The sequence below is a fragment of the Mesoplodon densirostris genome, chromosome 12 (assembly GCF_025265405.1).
Source record: "Mesoplodon densirostris isolate mMesDen1 chromosome 12, mMesDen1 primary haplotype, whole genome shotgun sequence".
NCBI classification, from domain to species: domain Eukaryota; kingdom Metazoa; phylum Chordata; class Mammalia; order Artiodactyla; family Ziphiidae; genus Mesoplodon; species Mesoplodon densirostris.
The window spans coordinates 9,228,251-9,249,568 of record NC_082672.1 but is presented as its reverse complement, the minus strand read 5'-3'; the positions used below and the strand labels follow the sequence as shown (position 1 = coordinate 9,249,568).

The 21,318-nt window shown below is 46.0% G+C and overlaps 1 protein-coding gene across 1 annotated transcript in view; it reads left to right on the top strand.

The window, feature by feature from the left end:
- Positions 1-21,318, top strand: part of SYTL3 (synaptotagmin like 3) — a 77,108-nt gene that overhangs the window by 39,437 nt on the left and 16,353 nt on the right. The window contains exons 4-8 of the mRNA XM_060114822.1: positions 81-132; positions 1,164-1,233; positions 2,731-2,809; positions 4,174-4,298; positions 8,259-8,393. Coding sequence (XP_059970805.1) covers positions 81-132; positions 1,164-1,233; positions 2,731-2,809; positions 4,174-4,298; positions 8,259-8,393 — 461 coding nt within the window. The remainder of the gene's footprint in view (positions 1-80; positions 133-1,163; positions 1,234-2,730; positions 2,810-4,173; positions 4,299-8,258; positions 8,394-21,318) is intronic.

Below are 21,318 nucleotides of genomic sequence, written 5' to 3'. Positions count from 1 at the left end.
TTTAATCTATTACGTCCTGTATCTGCATCATCTAAGTTATGTTCTTAGTAATAAATGACCTTTATTGTTATCTCTTCCAGGCAAGCAGGAGACCGCTGGAGCAAAGCTCTTGCAATCTTATCAGAAGCTGAGGTGAGTGTTGTCAAAGAACGGGCCGTCCTGGGCCCTCAGGGGCTGGAGCACGAAGGACGCGCTGAAAGAACTTACAGATCTCTTGACTTTCAGATGTCACTGCTTTGGAATGTAACTTTTTTAAAAAAGATGATAAAGTGCCTGAGAAAGATTCAGAGATGTTTCCAGATTCTTATGAAAAGCTAGAAGGAGCTAGCGTAGGATTTTCTCACAAAACATTTTGTTTCTTGAATTCTGAAATCTTGTAAGGAAACTAAATATTGTTTTTGATGGCACGTCCAGTGAGATTCTAAACCAAGCATTTGCGTTTATGAATCATTCATGTCGCCCACATCTTGCCCAGTGCTTGATACCTTGGAGACGTTTGTGGAATAAACATTGGTGGATTTGAACATTGGCCTGAGACGTAGTAACTTTACTGAACACCCAGCCGTCCTGAAGCTAGCAGTAATTCACACACCTGACTATGCTGAATTTATTAAAGTATCACTGAAAGCTCTCCACCAGCAGCTTTTTTCTTGCTCATGGTGAGATTTTCCAGTCTCAGGACTTTTTCATTTTTTTACACCATCCCCCCACCCCGCCACTTCTTTTAGCCCAAACTTCTAATTGCTCTTATGGTCAATTTTTACATCCATGACATTTGGGGCATTCTGCTGCATGGTGTCCACTGAGAGGACACTCAAGTGCACACGGCACACACGTGTGGAGCCCGGATGCCAGAGCAGCCGGGCCACAGAGCCGGTCCCGAGCTCCCCAGCTATTTTGCAACACACAGATGGAGTGCAGTGCCCAGACCTTAGACCACATGACGCCCACTTCCCACATCCAGCCCCCAGGGAATCAGGGCCTGTGCAGAGCACATCCAGGCAGGCTGCTGAGCCCTCTTGTGAAAAGTGAGGCAGTGTTTAAAAAAAAAAAAAAAAAAGGCAGAGAACTTGAATTATAGGATAAATACAAATGTCGTGTATTTCTAAGACTAATATTTTAAGACATAACTCTTTTCTTACCCTTGTATTTTTCCTCGGCAGCAAAATTTCCGTGGTTCCTCCTTCTCCACCCACTCTCAGTGAAAGCCAGTGCGGCAGCGGCCCTGGCAGGGTAACGTGCCTGTTCTGTGTGCCTCCGGGGAAGGGGAAATGAGAGGGAAGTAGAGGAAGAGAGGGGACCTGCGAGCTTGAGCCTCACGGCAAAGGGATCCAGCCATGGCTGGAGTGGGTCATAAGGCGAGAGAATGAGGGCCCCGATCGGAGGCTGGGGAGTGCTGGGCCCTGCCTGGTGTCTGCGCTTCCGTCACGCTCTGGGGCCATGGGACCATCCCCCCGTCCCCCGCACTGTCAGTGGACGCATCTTCTGCCTGTACCCCATGTCCTCGCCTGCACCCCGCATCCCCATCTCTTTACTCTTGTCATTTTGTTGGTTCTCTCCCCTAACTGTGCCCTTGAGCGTGGGCTTCTGGATGGGCTGCCATGTGTCAGGGGTCCCTGGGGGTGGAAAGGGAAATACAGGTTGATGCACAGGTGTGTGATTCGCAGGCCTGGGAGTATCTGTGGAAATGTGCGTGTGTGTCTTTGAGGGTTTGTAGCCGCTGACATAAAGAAGACGAGGACTGTTTCCGTGCAAGGAAGTTAGCTGTGTGATCATGGGGGACTTACCTGGGCTTCCACCTGGGAGGTGGAAATAATTCTTCTCGTCTGGTTCACCTCCCATGGCTGGTGTGAGAAATTAACAAAATAACGTCTCTGCTGGTACTTGGAAACTGTAAAGTGCGATGGAAACACATGGTCTTGATTATTTTCATTGTTATTACTCTGTATTAAGGGGAGTGGCTATATCTGTACAAAGGAGGATATACCTGTCTGCTGGTGAGAGAGAGAAAATATGTATTCTTTTTTCAACTTCAAACTGAGACCCCGGAGTGACCTTCAAAATTCTGCTCTACTTTCTCCTAGAGAGAGATTTTAAGGCTCTGAAGTTACTCAAGCACAGATGTACTCAAGACATATTCCTGGGATGGGTGGGTGGGTGGGTGGGTGGATGGATGGATGGATGGGTGGATGAGATTCGCAGAGGGGAGGGATCCCATTTCTGTTGTTTCTCTTCCTTTTGCTTCTCTCTTCTGTTTTGGGAGGTGGAGCTAACCCTTGGCTCCAGTCTGCTTACCTTGTCCCTGGTACCACCTTCAGCCCTTGTGTCACGTGCATTCTGCCTGTATTGGCATCCCTTCTGTGCAGAGCTGGGGTGGGGTCCTAAGAGAAGCAGGCTAGAGAAGCAGGCTAAAGAAGCAGGAATTGGTACAGTCTTTGAGCCCATGAAGTGTCAGCTGTTATTTCTATGAGGTAGTTGCTATCTTGTCAACAACCCCATGGTGATGCCCCTGCCTTTAATGCAGGTGTCAAAACTCAGAGGAGAGAAGCTGAGTAAAGAGAGGACAGTGCCCTCTGCCCCAGACACACACGCACGTCCGCACACAACCCGAGAACACACACCCACCCTTGCCCACGCGTGCCAGGGTTTGGGGGTTGGCGGCCTGGAGGCTGCCAGGGCAAGCACAGGTCATCAGACATAACTCTCATTCTCTCCTTTTGTCTCTTTTAGTTCCAGGAACTTGGTCAGTTTAAAGGATTTAACAAGTCTGTGGAAAATTTGTTTCTGTCTGTTACCACCCACATGAAAAGTAAGTGGATGCTTTTCCAGGGGTTCTTCTACCACCGTCCAGGCCAGCCATTCCCCCTGGCCAAGGCCTGGCCGGTGACCTTGCCTGGGGAAGGGCCACTCTCTGTCTCCTGGGGAAAGCCACAGCCCTGGGCCCTTCACCCCTCCACCTGTATTTGCATCAGCGACAGCTCTGAGGGGCTGGTGTGTGTTGGGACCTTTCTAGCTGCCTGGTGTAGAAGGGTGCCCCAAAGATTCCAGACAGTAGACTTGAGGACGGTGTGGTTGGCACTGCCTTCAGAGAGGAGAGGCTCTGGCACATCTTGGGGGAAAGGATGACTACCCGGGCGCTTTGGCGGGGCATGTGCAGGACCTCCTCTGGAGAAAAGGGATGATCCACAGTCTTACCCCTGCTCAGTGCATGCAGGAGATACCTAAGAAATAGCAAAGCATTGGGGATTCATGGTGGATCAGAAGACAGAGGGGTGCTCTGGAGTTGCGCCGTCCTATATGGTAACCTCTAACCACACGTGGCTCTTGAAATGTGGCCGGAGTGAAATACACATTGAATTACGGAGACTTAGTAGCGAAACGAGTGAAATTTTTCATTAATAATTTTAATATCGATTATATATTTTCACAATATGTTGGATATTTTGCATTAAATGAAATATAGTCTTAAAACTAATTTTACCTGTTTCTTTTTAGTTTTTAAAGTGAGGTTACTAGAATATTCAAAATGACATATGTGAGCTGTATTATCTCCCTGTTGGATGGCGCTACTCTAAAGGTAGTTTCAAGATAGAGACAAGGATCTCATGGGAGAAGGAAGCCCTTTTTAAAGGCCGCACTCACCTTTGAGAGGCTCTCACTGTGTGGGGGTCCTTCCTCTTCCCTTTACTCATCTTTATTCTAGACGATTATACTGCAAAAAAAATTTTTTTAAGTCATCTTTTTAGGGTTTGCTTCCCGAAATGGTTATAAGGATACCCCAAGTCTTGCTTTCACCTCAAGATGTGGTATCTAGTTATACAGTCTTTGTAAGGAACCCCTAAAAAAATCAGCTTGTTTGTTCGGCTGCCTTCTTTGCATTTGGACAACCGGACACTCGGGACGTATGCCCTGAACGCAGAGTAACCTGGGTCGGGAGGTCGCCCGTGAACCCCGCCCTGACGGTGGCTCCGCCTGCAGAGACGTGGGGACACACAGTTACCCACATTCAGGATCCAGCCCCTCGGTCCTGTGCAGGTGCCCCGGGTCCAGCGTGGTGTCGGGGACCCTCCTCCCCACCCCAGAGCTCGGGGTGCAGGAACCCCGGAGGAGGGTTCCCACAGGCCCCGGCAAAGCTGCACGCTCCCACCTGTCACCCTTGTCTTGATTTTCTAGAACTCTCCAAGTCGCAGAATGACATGACCGCTGACAAGCAACGCCCAGCTGTGGGTCCCAGGCAGTGTGAGGGCCGGTCGGAGAGGAGGAGCCAGTCCGACACCGCGGTCAACGTCACCACCAGGGTACCCCAGGCCTCCGGCCGCCCCACGATCACCCTCCTGCCCGTTTTCTCCGTAGATTTCTTCGCCCTTTTACTTCATAGTTAACCATCAGGCAGTCTGAAAAGCGTACTTACAAACCCGTCCATTGGCTGGGGTGTGGGTACAGGCCACATGAGGGTGAACATTCAATTTTACTGAATTTGGAAAGTGGTTCAGAACAAGGAAAGGCTTCCACCTCATTCCAAGCCCCTGGGGCTTCCACGTGACCCCCGAAGCTGCCTGCTGGCTTCAAGGCCACACCAAAGGCAAAGGCAGGCCTGCAATGTGCCCAGTTATTCCTGGTCTGTGGATACACTCGTCCTGTCCTATGTCCTGCTTCCAGTAACCTCTGGTTAAAATCTGTCCCGGCCTCTGATGGAAGCTATTGAAACCATAAACGCTGCATGTTCAGGTGTGATCGTGAGGGGGACTCTCCAGGTACTAACCTGGAAGAGGTCTCACCTAGTAAAGGCCTTTAGGGGAAGGATTACTCTTTACACCAGGATTGACCGAGCCAGAAGCAGGTGCACTGGAGAGTGAGGGGAAGTGGACTTTAGGGTCAGAAAACCTGGGTTCTAGTCCAGCTGAGGTGACCTGGCTGTGGCAGGTGCCACCACCTGGCTGTTTTCAGGGTTGATGTGATAGCTTCGGTTAGCTGGACAGGACACATGCCCTTTTCTGCAGCCGTGGGCTCTATTCAGGATGTTCCCAGACAGACGGTTCTGTAGGCGGTGGGGTGAGCACAGCCTTACTCTCCTGCTGGGACCTCCACGTGCTCTCAAGATGCTAAATCCAGCCTCCATCCACATCACATCACTTGAACTCCCTGAGCCTCCGAGTGCCCCCTGTCCCCCCCACCACCCCGGGGAATGAAGGTGATAATACCTGTTCTGCCCAGAGCAGCACAGTGATCTTGTAAAGATGCCCTGAGGTAACAGTTAAACTGCTACCTAAGTTATCTAAGTATAAACCTGAATTGCCAGCACTTGTTACTATGTGCCAGGCTCTTGCTAAAAGCTTTACCTGGACTCTTTTTACCCTCACACCACCCCTCGAGGTGGGTAGTGCATGTGACCCTTAGTTGACACTTAGGGAAACTGAGGCTTAGGGAGATTGTCACACGGACCTGCTGACATAACCAGAAATGGTGGGTAGTCTTAGTTTGGAGGCCGAACTCTGGAGCAGCGATTCTCCACTTCAGTGCGTGTGTGAGTCACTTGGGGATCTTGTTGAAATACAGATTCCGAGTCGGTAGATCTGCGATGGGCATGAGATGCAGCGTCTCGGGTGTGTTTCTAAGGCATTTGCCGGCGAGCAGGCACTGCTGCCGTGGTCCTCGAACCTCACCGTAAGAGCAGGGCTTGGAGGGTGCATGACGTGTCTACGGAAGGTCTTTGAGACCCTCAAGTGCAAACAAGGGGGAGTTCCTGTCGTCTCCACCACCCTACCTGCTGTCCCTGAATCAATGGATGGAAGAGAGGGTCAGTGTGCGCTTAGGTGGCACTGTGTTCTGGGCATGATGGAGTGATTGTTACCTACTTTATTACATTTCATACTTAACAAAATTCCTGAGAAAGATATTGTTACTCCCATGATAAAGATCTAGAACCTGAGTTTTAGTGAGAGGTTGCCCACCTTGTCTCATAGCAATAGCTTGTAAAAGGTGGAGCTAGGAACAGAACCCAGGTGTGTACGATTCTAAACTCTTAACCTCTTCATTATATGCCCCCCATAGGAGGACAAAGTAACTTTTTTAATCCTTAAAGAACCCTGTGAGGTCTGTGTTGTTACTGTCCCATTAAAGATGAGGATTCTGGGGCTGAGAGATGACTCAGAGGGAACGTGGTCAGTGTGGCAGGGCCAGGTGGAGCCTGCTCCAGGGACCATTCCTGTAATGCCTGCCAGGAGATGCCAGCGACGTTTGCAGACTGGCACGGTTCCCACTTCTGGCGTCATGTGCCACATGCTGGGGCATCCCAAGTATCTGTAGGCATAGCTCCTGCTGTTCTGGAGCTGATGTAACGTGGCACCACCCTCCCGGGCTGCAGTGCAGTGGAATGGGCCTGCCGGGTGAGTGCAGGGTTCTCTGAAGGGCTGGTGGTGCTCAAGGGTAGAGGTGAGGGCGAACTGGGGGGGCCGTGGCTAGAGAGCCTCCATGGTGTAGACCCTCTGTCCAGCGTGCGTCCACTTCACCACCACGCTCTTGGCAGGACGTGCTCATGACTTTGTAGGCGTTCTCTCTCCGCACTTGAGGATATGGCTGTTTTAAAGAGAAATTTAGCCAAATGTTTATACAGTACTCAGTAATCATGGCATGATCTATAAATGCTAAATAATTCTAGGGTTGGAGTATAAAGAGTACATCTTTATTTTTTTTAATACTTTTAAAATTTATTTATCTATGTTTGGCCATGTTGGGTCTTCGTTGCTGCGCACGGGCTTTCTCTAGTTGCGGCGAGTGGGGGCCACTGTTCGTGGCGGAGCGCGGGCTTCTTGTTGCAGTGGCTTCTCTTGTTGCAGAGCACGGGCTCTAGGCGCGCAGACTTCAGTAGGTGTAGCACACGGGCTTTAGAACTATACGGAAAACCGTTTCTAACGCCTTCATTTCTGAAATCCTCCCTTTGGATCTCCGGCTCTTCCAGCCCTATGTCTCCTCCCCTGTGCCCACGCTTTAGTGTCCCCGAGCCACCTGTCCTCTGGACGACATCACGCATCACTGTGTGTGTGGGATCTCGTGTCCAAGTCTCTGCCAAGCCTCTTGCATCTCTGCAGTTGCTTTGGCCTCTAGCAGGTCTAGGAACGTGCTCCATACCTGACCATCACGACAACCCCTCCACTCGGGATGCCTTACCTTCGGGTCGTTCCCCAGCCAGCCCTTGACACACACTCAGGTCACACTCCCACTGAAGACCATCCCAGGTGCCTCTTCTGCATAAGGCCTCCCACGCTTTCCCGTTGACTTTGCTCCTACTTCCATTTTAATGGTGTGTATTTCTGATGAGCTAGTGAGCCTGTGGAGGGCAGACAAGCATCTCCTCCTCCTTCCCCCACCCCCCGCCTCCTTCCCACTCCCAGGACGTAGAGCAGCGGCACATTGAATAGAGTGTTGCCTAACAAATGTCTGATGGAATTGAGTTGAGTTCTGGGAATTGAGAGCGTGAACAATAATCTAGAGGTAATCACGTCTTTCATTTGTTCTGTAATAGTCTTAGCTTTTTATTCCTGAAAATTATGACCATAGTGCAGCTATTTGTATTTCCAAGTTCTACTTCCAACCCAGTGTCAGAACCTAAAGTCTCGATTTGGAGACTTTGTCTTTTCAACCAGGAAGAGGTTTACCTCTCTGCTCTGTACTGGCGCTGTCCGACAGAACTTTCCTGCCACTGCTGCATGTGGTGACTGAGCACTTGAAATATGTCTAGTGTAACCAAGGAGTTGAATTTATTTGATTTGATTTTAACTGATTGGAATTTAAATAGCCCCATGTGGCTAGTGGCTACCATATTAGAAAGCACAAGATGTACATGTGATAGAAGTACCAACTATTAAAAAAATATTTTTATAAAATTTAGAGACATATTTTGATTTTTCTCCTTTTTTATCAGCACATTAGAGGCTGTCAGGCTGAATACTGTATTTCATGTGATTAAATGCCTGCATCATTAATAAGGTCAAATGTGGACATCAGTTTCTTTAAGACCTGTACTAATCCATAAGTAAGCCACCCATCACTGTTCATGAATGTCCCAAAGCTTGGTGATGTCTGCCTTGGGGCCATGTGTGTGTATGCATTTATCCAAACGGAAGTGTGGCCTCTTACTCAGCACCCGGAAGTTTGCATATTGGTGACATGCAGGCTATGCTCACTGAAGTCATCACATTTGAACAAACTCAAACTGGGGTGCAGACTGTACTATACTAATTCTGTGTTTTCTTTTTCAGAAGGTCAGCGCACCAGATATTCTGAAACCTCTTAATCAAGAGAGTCCCAAATGCCCTACTAGCCCTGTTTTGAAGCAAGAGGATATCTCATCCAGTCCAGCACCCAACACTTTATTCTCAGGAGGCTTGAGACACGTGAGTCTTGTCTGATATCCTTGACACGCAACGTGTGGTTGTTGCCATGACGTCAAATTGGATTGTTAGGCAACCCGAGTGCCGTGTTGTCTTGTGGGATAAACTGGAGCATAATATGGAGCGCAGAGGTGATATTTTACTTAGATTGAGAGCTGGGAAAAGCATGGCTGTACTCTGACGGTGGTTTTCTTTTTTACATCTTATTGTGAACATTTTCATTCATACAGAGAGTAATTAATAATAAGCGGTGGTGTCTTTGGATGAGCAGTGTTTAGTTTTGATGAAGTCTGATTCGTCAGATTTTTCTTTCATGGTTACTTCTCTGTCTTAACTACCCATAAGTCATGAAGATATTCTCCAATGTTTTCTTCTAGAAGCTTTATAAAAGTTTAGCTTTTATGTGTGGTCCATGCTCCAGCTCATTCCTTTTTGTGAATGGTGTAAGGTACAGATTGAGGTTCATTTTCCCCCATATGAATACACAGTTATTCCAGCACCATTTATTATTTATTTTATTTATTTTGGCCACGTCTCGGGGCATGTGGGATCTTAGTTCCCCAACCAGGGATCGAACCTGCACCCCCTGCAGTGGAAGTGCAGAGTCTTAACTACTGGACCACTGGGCAAGTCCCTTCCAGCACCATTAAAAAAAAAAAAAAAGGACTCTCATTTTTCCATTGACTTTGGTGTCTTTGTTAAAAGTCAAATGACCATATAAATGTGGATCTTTTGCTAGGTTCTCTATTGTGCTCCAATGATCTCTTTGTCCTTATGCCAAGGCCACACTGACATGATTAGTCCTCCAACTTTGCTCTTCTTTTTTTTGAGATTGCTTTGTGGTGTTTTAAATGTAGTGTGTGTTCATAGGCAGGCCTTTTTATTACTTTATTCATTATTCAAAAACATTGAATGAATGTTTACTCTGTGCCTAAACATGTGATATGTGCTTGATATGTTAGATGGAGCCTTGGGTGAGGGGCCGTGAGGCTTCAATTACAGTCATGGATCTTTAACTTATTCAGTGATCTTAAATAATCATAAAGACTCCCTAAACTTCAGAGTCCTCATCAAGGAGATGGTATCAAAGTTGTTCTTTTTCTTTTGGCAATACTGCACAGCATGGGGGATCTTAGTTCCCCAACCAGGGATCAGACCTGCACCCCCCGCATTAGAAGCATGGAGCCTTAACCACTGGGCCTCCAGGGAAGTCTGAAGAGTTCTTTTTATTTCATTGGATTTGCTTTGGGAACCAAATGAATGCTCATATTCCGTGGAGTAATACAGTGGTTAAGGACTCAGCTTCTAGAAACCAACGTCTTGGTTCACCTTCCAGCTCCTTTAGTGGCAAGGAGTGTGGTCCAGAGCTAGTACTTGAACCTTTCTGTTCCTTGGGGTTGTTGCGTTTTAGTGGAACATGGTGTGCACGTCAGACAGACTTCCCCAATCTCCATGAATGTCCAGGCGAATATTCAGAAGTCACGGCAGAAGCAGGCTAGACCTTGAAGGATGGCTAACACCCTTGATCCAATCCACTAAATGCCAGCAGCTCCAGCCCATCTGTTGGCTCCAACCACTGTCTCCTGGGGGTGGTCCTGCCTCCACGAAGACCCCTGCTCTGCACACTCACGACTCAAAATGTGGGACCCAGCAGAGCCGGCACCACCTGGGCGCTTGTCAGAAACCAGAATCTCCAGCCTTACCCCAGGCCTGCTGGAGTCCGAACCTACAATTTAACAAGAGCCCTAGGAGAGCATATGCACGGTGAGGTTTCAGAAACACACAGGTTGAGCCCTGGCAATTTCAAACCCGAGTAAAGTATGGTGTTTGTTAAGGATTCTTTTCTTTCCTTTTTTTTTTTTTTTTTTTTTTTTTTGCAGTACGCGGGCCTCTCACTGTTGTGGCCTCTCCCGTTGCGGAGCGCAGGCTCAGCAGCCATGGCTCACAGGCCCAGCCGCTCCGTGGCATGTGGGATCCTCCCGGACCGGGGCACGAACCCGTGTCCCCTGCATCAGCAGGCGGACTCTCAACCACTGTGCCACCAGGGAAGCCCTGTTAAGGATTCTTGAACAGTCTGGGGCTGTGCTGTCCAAGGCAGTAGCTGTTCAGTTCACACAGCTCCTCTTGTGGGCCCTTCCCAACTCGTGCTGAGCGCAGCCTCCTGTCCTGGGTCGCACAGCGGTCCTAACAGAGCCAGACAGAGTTACCCTCCGCTTCTTGGATGCCCTGAGGTCATGAGAGTCTGGGGTGGTCCTGCCAGGGTATCTCGGAGCGCTGGTGTTGGAGGATGACTCAGCACCGTCCTTGGTGTTGTTTACAGTGGAGAATAGTTGAGAAAGGTGAAAGCACTGAGGAAATGCTTCCCCGAGGGGGAGGTAAGCAAGGGCGGCTCCAGAACATTCTCTCCTAGGGTTGAACCCCATGGTGGGTACAGACAGGCAAAGCATAGGAGTGGCCTCTGGGAGCTTTTCTGAGATCCATGGGAAGGTTTGCTTCCACCCCAGGTAACATACGGGCTCCAAAGACTCCAGCTAGCTTGAGCCTTTATAAGGCTGATCCGGGAGGATGAGGCTAAACCCTCCTTCCCAGGGAGCCCAGACTGTCCACAGTCCGCTAGACTGGCCTCTAAGCTCCTTCAAGGCCCAGAAACCAACGCAGCGGCAGGGACATGGGCTAGGATCCACCCCACAGTGCTCCATGGGGCCCTGCACGAGCTGTGCACCATCCACACCTGCCCCCTTGCTCATTCTGCTCAGCAGCACTAGTCCTAGAACAACCAGACTCACGCCTGCCCTGGGCATTCCTGGGGCTGTTCCCTCTCCCAGGCACCAAACTCCCTCCCTCCCTCCCTTCAAATCTTTGCTCCAAAGTCACCTTCTCAGGAGGTCTACCCCCTGCCCTGCTTTGCCTTGCCTTCACCTGCTCTCTGTTCACCTGCGTTCTTATCACCTTCTACAGCTATATAATTAGCTTACCTGTGGTTTATCATTTGCTGTAATACCCAGGTGCCCAGAGCGGTGCCCGACCCTTCAATGGCACTCAGTAAATATTTGTGACATGGTTGGATTCATTCCTATCAGAGCTATTATTGAAAGCCTACTGTGTGCTAACTACAGAGCTAGGAGCTTCGCCTCCCGATCATTCTCACAACGATCTTGTCCATGGAAATGGGATAATAATAAATGCTATTGTCCCATTTCACAAATGGGAAAACCGAGGCTCATGGAGGTTACGTGACTTGCTAAGGTCACGCAGTCACTGCAGAACTCTGACTGTGAGTCAAAGCCCAGGTCTTTTGTCTTATCCCAGGGGAGTTGTTGAACTCTTAAACTGCCCCCCACACCCTGGTTCAGCTCTGGTCACTTGGGGCTGATCCACACCTAGATCTTTCAGAGTCGTCAGGACGGATGCTCGGGTAAGAGGATGTGGCGAGTCTATGCATCTTACTCAGACTGTTTCTTAGGGAAGTACCTCCAAACTATAGTGCAAATTCAACCCGGCTCTCTCAACTCCCTTTCTTCTAAACTCTTCTCCGATTTGTGTCCTGAACATTTATCATCATGAGATTGAATTATTACATATTCAATCCAAACCTGTTCCCCATAGTCTGAAGCAGTGTTTGTTTAAGGAAACTAAACACCCACAAAGCAAATACGTTTCGTTTCTTGTCCAAAGATGTTGCCTTCTCTTCTGAGACATTTATATTCTCTGAGAAACAGGAAGTTGAGGCTAGAAAAAGCTTATTAAGTCTCTACTTATTACAAAAGTAGGAGTACAAATGGGCAATAAATAGGGGAAACACTCAACTTCCTGAGTAGTTAAATCAGTATGAAATTAAAGCAAGTGCTATTTGGGGACCATTTTAGCAAATTTAAGAAGTGACACAGGAACTTCCTTGGTGGTCCAGTGGTTAAGACTTCGCCTTCCAATGCAGGGGGTGCGGGTTCGATCCCTGGTCGGGGAGCTAAGATCCCAAATGCCTCATGGCCAAGAAACCAAAACATAAAACAAAAGAAATATTGTAACAAATTCAATAAAGACTTTAAAAAAATGGTCCACATCAAAAAAAAAAATCTTAAGACAAAAAAAGTGGCACAGCTTACTGTTGGCCAGCATGTGGGAGAGGCAGGTGTTCATGTGAACTGCTGGGGTGAACTGGAGGGCAACCAGTGATATACATCAGATGCTTTAAAATGCATGTCCTCTTTAATCCAAATATCTTAGTTACAGGAAATATTCTTTAAGAATCATCATGAATGTTGCCAGAACTGTGTATATGTGGATGTCAAAGACAGCATTGTTTATAATCTTTTTAAATTTTGAAACATTGAAAATAGCCAAAAATGTCTAAAATAGGGCAATGGTTAAATAGATTATGGTACATTTATTCAGAGGAATACCTTGCAACTATTAAAAATAATGTTAAAGAATATTAATGTGGAAAGTAGATATTGATAAAGATATCAAGTTATAAAATAGTATATAGTAGCCCATATTTATAAAAACAAAATGATTATACTGTAGACACTGTAAAACAACTGAAAGGATTATACCAAGAGGTTGAGAATGGTGGGCTTATGCTTTTTTTTTTTTTTTTTTGGCTGCACTGGGTCTTCGCTGCTGCATGCGGACTTTTCTCTAGTTGCGGTGAGTGGGGACCACTCTTCGTTGCGGTGCACGGGCTTCTCATTGAGGTGGCCTCTCTTGTTGTGGAACACAGGCTCTAGGCACACGGGCTTCAATAGTTGTGGCACGCGGGCTCAGTAGTTGTGGCCCACGGGCTCCAGAGCGCAGGCTCAGTAGTTGTGGCGCATGGGCTTAGTTGCTCCACCGCATGTGGGATCTTCCCGGACCAGGGCTCAAAACTGTGTCTCCTGCATTGGCAGGCGGACTCTCAACCACTGCGCCACCAGGGAAGCCCAAGGGCTTATGCTTTTTTATTAAATAGTTTTTGGTCTTATCTGTGTTTTCTGTATCTTCTCCATAAACATGTAAGGTTTGTGAGAAGAAAAACCCCAATTCGTGTTAAAAAAAAAAAAAAAAAAAAAAGACGTACCAAAAGAAACCCCCCAAAAAAACCCCTCCAGTCATTAGGAGCTAGAACTTGGTAGAGTGGTAAATTTTTAGCGATTCCCTGGGGGGAAAAATCATTAGAGTTCCTGTCTGAGTTTCCATTTTGCCTTCACTTCTGGTTTTTAAAAAATCTAAAAAGGAATGCATTTATATCCATGTTTTCATGCAGTTGACATTTTCCCTGGCAGTGAAGACACAGTGACTGGCAAAGTGACCACATGCCGGGCATACACGTCGGAGTTCCTTGCACATGGATGGACAGGAGCTTGGATGATGGAAGGGTTTTTAATCTTTGAAGTAACAATCCAACTCCCTAGTTGTTTCTCTTAAACATCGATTTGAGATGTGGCATTTGGGTCACTACTAAGTGGGGAGTGGCTCAAAGCGTTCACCGCCCCCGCTCACAGCACTCATTGGGGTTTTGGAAGCTTCCACTTTCCTTTAGTATTTCTGAACATCTCTGGTTGCAGTGACTTTTTAAAAAAGAGTATTGTATTTAGCTATATACTCATATTAATCTATTTTTTATTAAGAACAAAAACCAGAGTAAATAATAGACAATTATATTGAAGTGATCTCTTAGAGGTCTGTCTCTCGAAAAAATCATCTGAATGCTGTAATATTTAAGGTTCTACCATGTTTGTTTGAAAACAATATTGCAATTATCAAAGAACTTTGAGGTTTCAAAAACATTTATGTATTGTGCGTAAACGTTGATAAACAGCGGCCATCTGACCTCCCTGCAGTAATGCTCTCCGCGTGCTCTTGTGGATCAAGATTTATTTATCTGTTTTTAGTATAGTTGTGGTTTCAGTTGACTTTCCTTGATTTCTGCTTTTGTAAAATCAAAGGGCATCAGGCGTTGCTTGCGGGTATAATAGATAACTTGTGACCTTCAGAGAAAGTCACTGAATGCTCCCTACCTGACTAAAGTAGTTCTCCTTCGCTTTTGCTCAGATTTACTTTTCTTTCACAACCAGACAGAGCCCATGGCTCTAATAAAAGTCAGGCCGAGTTCTTAGTTGTTCTTCTGGGCTGGGACCTCTTGATTAACCCCGTTTGCTGCTCAAAGGTTCAACTTGCTTGAAGATTCTGCTCTGTCTACAGGGAAAATAGAAGCAGAAAACCCTCCCAGGGCAATGGTGGTGAAGTCATAAGTTATCTCTGAGGGATGCGGTAGACCAAAGGACGTGCTCTGCAGTCCTCTCATTATCTGAGGCTGCAGTTTCCCTGGCCAAGCAGATACGCAGTTGAATTACTCGGAGACACTACCATTAGTCAGTGGCCCAAGGGATTAAAAACAAAGGCCCACTTCCAGCTCCACTTCTGATTTGCCTGTAGTTTTTGGGTGGGTCTCAATCTGTCTTTTTTTTTTAAAAAAAATCTTTATTGGAGTATAATTGCTTTACAGTGGTGCGTTAGTTTCTGCTCTATAACAAAGTGAATCAGCTACATGTATACATATATCCCCATATCTCCTCCCTCTTGCGTCTCCCCCCACCCTCCCTATCCACCCCTCTAGGTGGTCACAAAGCACCGAGCTGATCTCCCTGTGCTATGAGGCTGCTTCCCACGAGCTATCTATTTTACATTTGGTAGTGTATATATGTCCATGCCACTCTCTCACTTCATCCCAGCTTACCCTTCCCCCTCCCCATGTCCTCAAGTCCATTCTCTACATCTGCTTCATTATCCTATCCTGCCCCTAGGTTCTTCATAGCCTCTTTTTTTTTTTTTTTTTTTTAGATTCCATATATATGTGTTAACATACAGTATTTGTTTTTCTCTTTTGGACTTACTTCACTCTGTATGACAGACTCTCGGTCCATCCACCTCACTACAAATAACTCAATTTCATTTCTTTGTATGGCTGAGTAATATTCCATTGTATATATGTTCCACATCTTCTTTATCCATTCATCTGTCGATGGACACTTAGGTTGCTTCCATGTGCTGGCTATTGTAAATAGTGCTGCAATGAACATTGTGGTACATGACTCTTTGAATTATGGTTTTCTCAGGGTATATGCCCAGTAGTGGGATTGCTGGGTCATATGGTAGTTCTATTTTTAGTATTTTTAGGAACCTCCATCCTGTTCTCCATAGTGGTTGTATCAATTATCAATTTACATTCCCACCAACAGTGCAAGAGGGTTCCCTTTTCTCCACACCCTCTCCAGCATTTATTGTTTGTAGATTTTTAAATGATGGCCATTCTGACTGGTGTGAGGTGGTACCTCATTGTAGTGTGTTTTTTTTTTTTTTTTTTTTTTTGGCGGTACGTGGGCCTTTCACCGCTGCGGCCTCTCCTGTTGCGGAGCACAGGCTCTGGACGCACAGGCTCAGCGGCCATGGCTCATGGGCCCAGCTGCTCTGCAGCATGTGGGATCCTCCCAGACCGGGGCACAAACCCGTGTCCCCTGCATCGGCAGGCGGACTCCCAACCACTGTGCCACCAGGGAAGCCCGTCATTGTAGTTTTGATTTGAATTTCTCTAATGATTACTGATGTTGAGCATTCTTTCATGTGTTCGTTGGCAGTCTGTATATCTTCTTTGGAGAAATGTCTATTTAGGTCTTCTGCCTATTTTTGGATTGGGTTGTTTGTTTTTTTGATATTGAGCTGAATGAGCTGCTTGTATATTTTGGAGATTAATCCTTTGTCAGTTGCTTCATTTGCAAATATTTTTTCCCATTCTGAGGGTTGTCTTTTCGTCTTGTTTATGGTTTCCATGCTGTGTTAAAGCTTGTAAGTTTCATTAGGTCCCATTTGTTTATTTTTGTTTTTATTTCCATTTCTCTAGGAGGTGGGTCCAAAAGGATCTTGCTGTGATTTATGTCATAGAGTGTTCTGTCTATGTTTTCCTCTAAGAGTTTTATAGTGTCTGGCCTTACATTTAGCTCTTTAATCTATTTTGAGTTTATTTTTTTGTGTGTGGTGTTGGGGACTGTTCTAATTTCATTCTTTTACATGTAGCTGTCCAGTTTTCCCAGCACCACTTATTGAAGAGGCTGTCTTTTCTCCATTGTATACTCTTGCCTCCTTTATCAAAAATAAGGTGACCATACGTGTGTGGGTTTATCTCTGGGCTTTCTATCCTGTTCCATTCATCTATATTTCTGTTTTTGTGCCAATACCATACTGTCTTGATTACTGTAGCTTTGCAGTATAGTCTGAAGTCTGGGAGCCTGATTCCTCCAACTCCGTTTTTCTTTCTCAAAATTGCTTTGGCTATTCGGGGTCTTTTGTGTTTCCATACAAATTGTGAAATTTTTTGTTTTAGTTCTGTGAAAAATGCCATTGGTAGTTTGATAGGGATTGCATTGAATCTGTAGATTGCTTTGGGTAGTAGAGTCATTTTCACAAAGTTGATTCTTCCAATCCAAGAACATTGTATATCTCTCCATCTGTTTGTATCATCTTTAATTTCTTTCATCAGTGTCTTATAATTTTCTGCATACAGGTCTTTTGTCTCAGGTAGGTTTATTCCTAGATATTTTATTCTTTTTGTTACAGTAGTAAATGGCAGTGTTTCCTTAATTTCTCTTTGAGATTTTTCATCATTAGTGTATAGGAATGCAAGAGATTTCTGTGCACTAATTTTGTATCCTGCTACTTTACCAAATTCATTGATTAGCTCTAGTAGTTTTCTGGTGGCATTTTTAGGGTTCTCTATGTATAGTATCATGTCATCTGCAAACAGTGACAGCTTTACTTCTTCTTTTCCGATTTGGATTCCTTTTATTTCTTTTTTTTTCTCTGATTGCTATGGCTAAAACTTCCAAAACTGTAGTGGTGAGAGTGGACATCCTTGTCTTGTTCCTGATCTTAGTGGAAATGGTTTCAGTTTTTCACCATTGAGGACGATGTTGGCTGTGGGTTTGTCATACATGGCCTTTATTATGTTGAGGTAGGTTCCCTCTACGCCTACTTTCTGGAGGGTTTTTGTCATAAATGGGTGTTGAATTTTGTCGAAAGCCTTTTCTGCATCTATTGAAATGATCATATGGTTTTTCTCCTTCAGTTTGTTAATATGGTGTATCATGTTGATTGATTTGCATATATTGAAGAATCCCTGCGTTCCTGGGGTAAACCCCACTTGATCGTGGTGTATGATCCTTTTAATGTGCTGTTGGATTCTGTTTGCTAGTATTTTGTTGAGGATTTTTGCATCTATGTTCATCAGTGATATTGGCCTGTAGTTTTCTTTCTTTGTGACATCTTTGTGTGGTTTTGGTATCAGGGTGATGGTGGTGTCATAGAATGAGTTTGGGAGTGTTCCTCCCTCTGCTATATTTTGGAAGAGTTTGAGAAGGATAGGTGTTAGGTCTTCTCAAAATGTTGGATAGAATTCGCCTGTGAAGCCGTCTGGTCCTGGGCTTTTATTGGTGGAAGATTTTAAATCACAGTCTCAATTTCAGTGCTTGTGATTGGTCTGTTTATGTTTTCTGTTTCTTCCTGGTTCAGTCTCGGAAGGTTGTACTTTTCAAAGAATGTGTCCATTTTTTCCAGGTTGTCCCATTTTATTGGCATATAGTTGCTTCTAATAATCTCTCATGATCCTTTGTATTTCTGCAGTGTCTGTTGTTACTTCTCCTTTTTCATTTCTAATTCTGTTGATTTGTGTCTTCTCCCTTTTTTTCTTGACGATTCTGGGTATAATAGTTTATCAATTTTGTTTATCTTCTCAAAGAACCACCTTTTAGTTTTACTGATCTTTGCTATTGTTTCCTTCATCTCTTTCTCATTTATTTCTGATCTGATCTTTATGATTTCTTTCCTTCTGCTAACTTTGGGTTTTTTGTTCTTCTTTCTCTAATTGCTTTAGGTGTGTAAGGTTAGGTTGTTTATTTGAGATGTTTCTTGTTTCTTGAGGTAGCATTGTATTGCTATAAACTTCCCTCTTAGAACTGCTTTTGTGCATCCCATAGGTTTTGGGTCGTCGTGTTTTCATTGTCATTTGTTTCTAGGTATTTTTTGATTTCCTCTTTGATTTCTTCAGTGATCTCTTGGTTATTAAGTAGTGTATTGTTTAGCCTCCATGTATTTGTGTTTTTTACAATTTTTTTCCTGTAATTGATATCTAGTCTCATAGCATTGTGGTTGGAAAAGATACTTGATACAATTTCAATTTTCTTAAATTTACCAAGGCTTGATTTGTGACCCAAGATATGCTTTATCCTGGAGAATGTTCCATGAGCACTTGAGAAGAAAGTGTATTCTGTTGTTTTTGGATGGAATGTCCTATAAATATCAGTTAAGTCCATCTTGTTTAATGTGCCATTTAAAGCTTGTGTTTCCTTATTTATTTTCATTTTGGATGATCTGTCCATTGGTGAAAGTGGGGTGTTAATGTCCCCTACTATGATTGTGTTCTCAAGCTGTCTTGACCTCTGCTTATCTTATAAAATGAAGGATGAGTACTTGTAGTGCTTCCTGGTTGCTTTCTAATTCTGGATGCCAAGCTAGATGAGCCAGCTGTGCACCTTCTCTGTACCTGCACCTGAACAGCTGTGCACACAGTAGGGCAGACCTAATGCCCAGTGTGAGTGCATGGGATTGGGTCTGCCCTGTTGCGTCACCAGCTCCAAATGCATGCACAGTGCCAGCCATCCTGATGTGTTTCTCTGGGCGACTCAGGTTCCTGCTCTCACAACAATCATTTCACACCTTCTTCAGTCGTTTTAAACCTCTTTTCAAAACTTCTCCCCACGTTTCTTCCTCATTCTTAACAAATAAACCTCCCTTCCCACTTCTTAAAAAAAAAAAAAAGAGCGAGCCTGGAATTCCCTAATCCTCCTGATACTGAAATTAACCTCCTCAAGTCTGCGCCCACGCGACTCTCCTTCCCACCCAAACAGAAGATGCCGGCCTCCCCAGCAATGCTTGCACCCCACCCTCTCCTGCCCTATTGTTTCTTCCATGGAAGTAATCATAGCTTTTTTGCCTTTGCTTTTAAGCTTTCTCTCTTTGTCCTGGATTCTCAGCAATTTTATTATGATGTGCCTACATATAGGTTTTTTTGCTTTTTTTTGTTTTTGTTTTTTTTAAATCTTTAGGCCTAGCCACATAGCATGTGGGACTTAGTTCCCCAGACTAGGGATCTAACCCGGGCCCCCTGCATTGGCAGTATGGAGTCTTAACCACTGGGCCACCAGGGAAGTCCCCATGTAGTTTTATTTTAAAATATTTTCCCTCTGGAGTCTGCAGTTAAGGGATGTAACTAAAGTCATCCAGGGTCAGGACTATCACCCAAGTCTTCTTACCTCACGTCTACTGCTCCTTCAGGACAAGGGGCACAGCACATCATGCCATAATATTTACAGAGACAACTTTTTAAATGAAAATGCTTCATGCGCTTTCTTTATTCATTTCATAAATGTGTCTTGAGGATTTACCATGAGCCAGGCACTGAGCTGGTGCTGGAGATTTGATAGAGGGCAGAAACGTGCAGGGTCCCTGCTGTCCTCGAGTTCCAGCCGAATGGGAGAGATGGATGTGATCGTCCTTCAGGGAGACTTGCTTTTGCTCCAGCGCACCACCAGGGTGGAGGCCAGGAGTCTTTGCCCATCCGGTACTGAGCTCATTCAGAGCTGGGTTTCAGCCTCTGGGAGGACTGGTCTGCTTCCAGGGCACTCGGACTCCCAGGAGGAAAGCCTTTGAGGGGTCCCAGCTGAGGGTCTGGACGTTTACCAGGCCCCTCCTCTGTGGTGGGCCTGAACACCAGTTTCTTCTCTCTAGTAAGGTGAAACTTCTGAAGGTGTTTCTAAGCCGCTCAGACTCTTAGCATCGGCTTCCAACTCAGCAAAGACCTTGAGGGGAAAAGCAGCCTCGAGCATCACTCTCACCTTAGTGCGTCTCCCTTTTCTCCTCAAGTTCTGTACTGCTTCACAGCCCCCAGCACTTGGGTTGGTCACTGTATCCAGCTCCAGAGCCTCACAGCCTTTCCGCCTTGCTGCTCACCTACTGACAGATGCCTCAAAGGGAAACAGCCAGGACGTCAGGCTCACCTGGCTGCGCTCCTCTTTAGTATCGTGGACCCTGGCAGCCTGGCTGTCCCGGTAGCTCTACAGTGCCTTCAAACTGCTTGTCGTTCAATTCCGTTTTCTACTTGTTCTTGGCAGAAGAGTTGGTGTAGTACAGTTTAGTCTGACGTAGCCCGGGGTGGAGTCCCGTGATGAGCGCAGGTTAATTACCAGAACTTTTAACACCTACCTTCAGCTTTTCTTAAGCTGCTCACACCTCTTGCCAAGCTTCCCTCCCCATCACCTTCTGTCTGCACTCTTTTTGTGCGGTCTCACCACTCCACGCCTTTCCAGGTGTGTGAAATTTAAAAACTGTTTCCCATCCCAACAGTTGCATGGGTGTTGGTGGATAACATTTTTCAGGGCCAGGCACTGGGTGTGGTGAAAGTGGTTGGGTTCTTTTTTTTTATTTGGCGGTACGCGGGCCTCTCACTGTTGTGGCCTCTCCCGTTGCGGAGCACAGGCTCCGGACGCGCAGGCTCAGCGGCCATGGCTCAGGGGTCCAGCCGCTCCATGGCATGTGGGATCTTCCCGGACCGGGGCACGAACCCGTGTCCCCTGCATCGGCAGGCGGACTCTCAACCACTGCGCCACCAGGGAAGCCCATTGTGGTTGGGTTCTTGGCATGAGCTAGTTCAGGTTCGGGGCCCTCTGAGTTGTTGGTTTTGTTTTGATCTCTCTCTAGTGAGAGAGACTCGCACTTTCTTCTTAGCTTGTTTCCAGGATGTTTTGCGGTGTTGAGGAACCAGTTGGGAAAGTGGGAATCACGTGGGGTTCCCGCTGTCTATAGAGTCGTCACTGAGATTGGTTGCATGCACAGGGTGACAAAT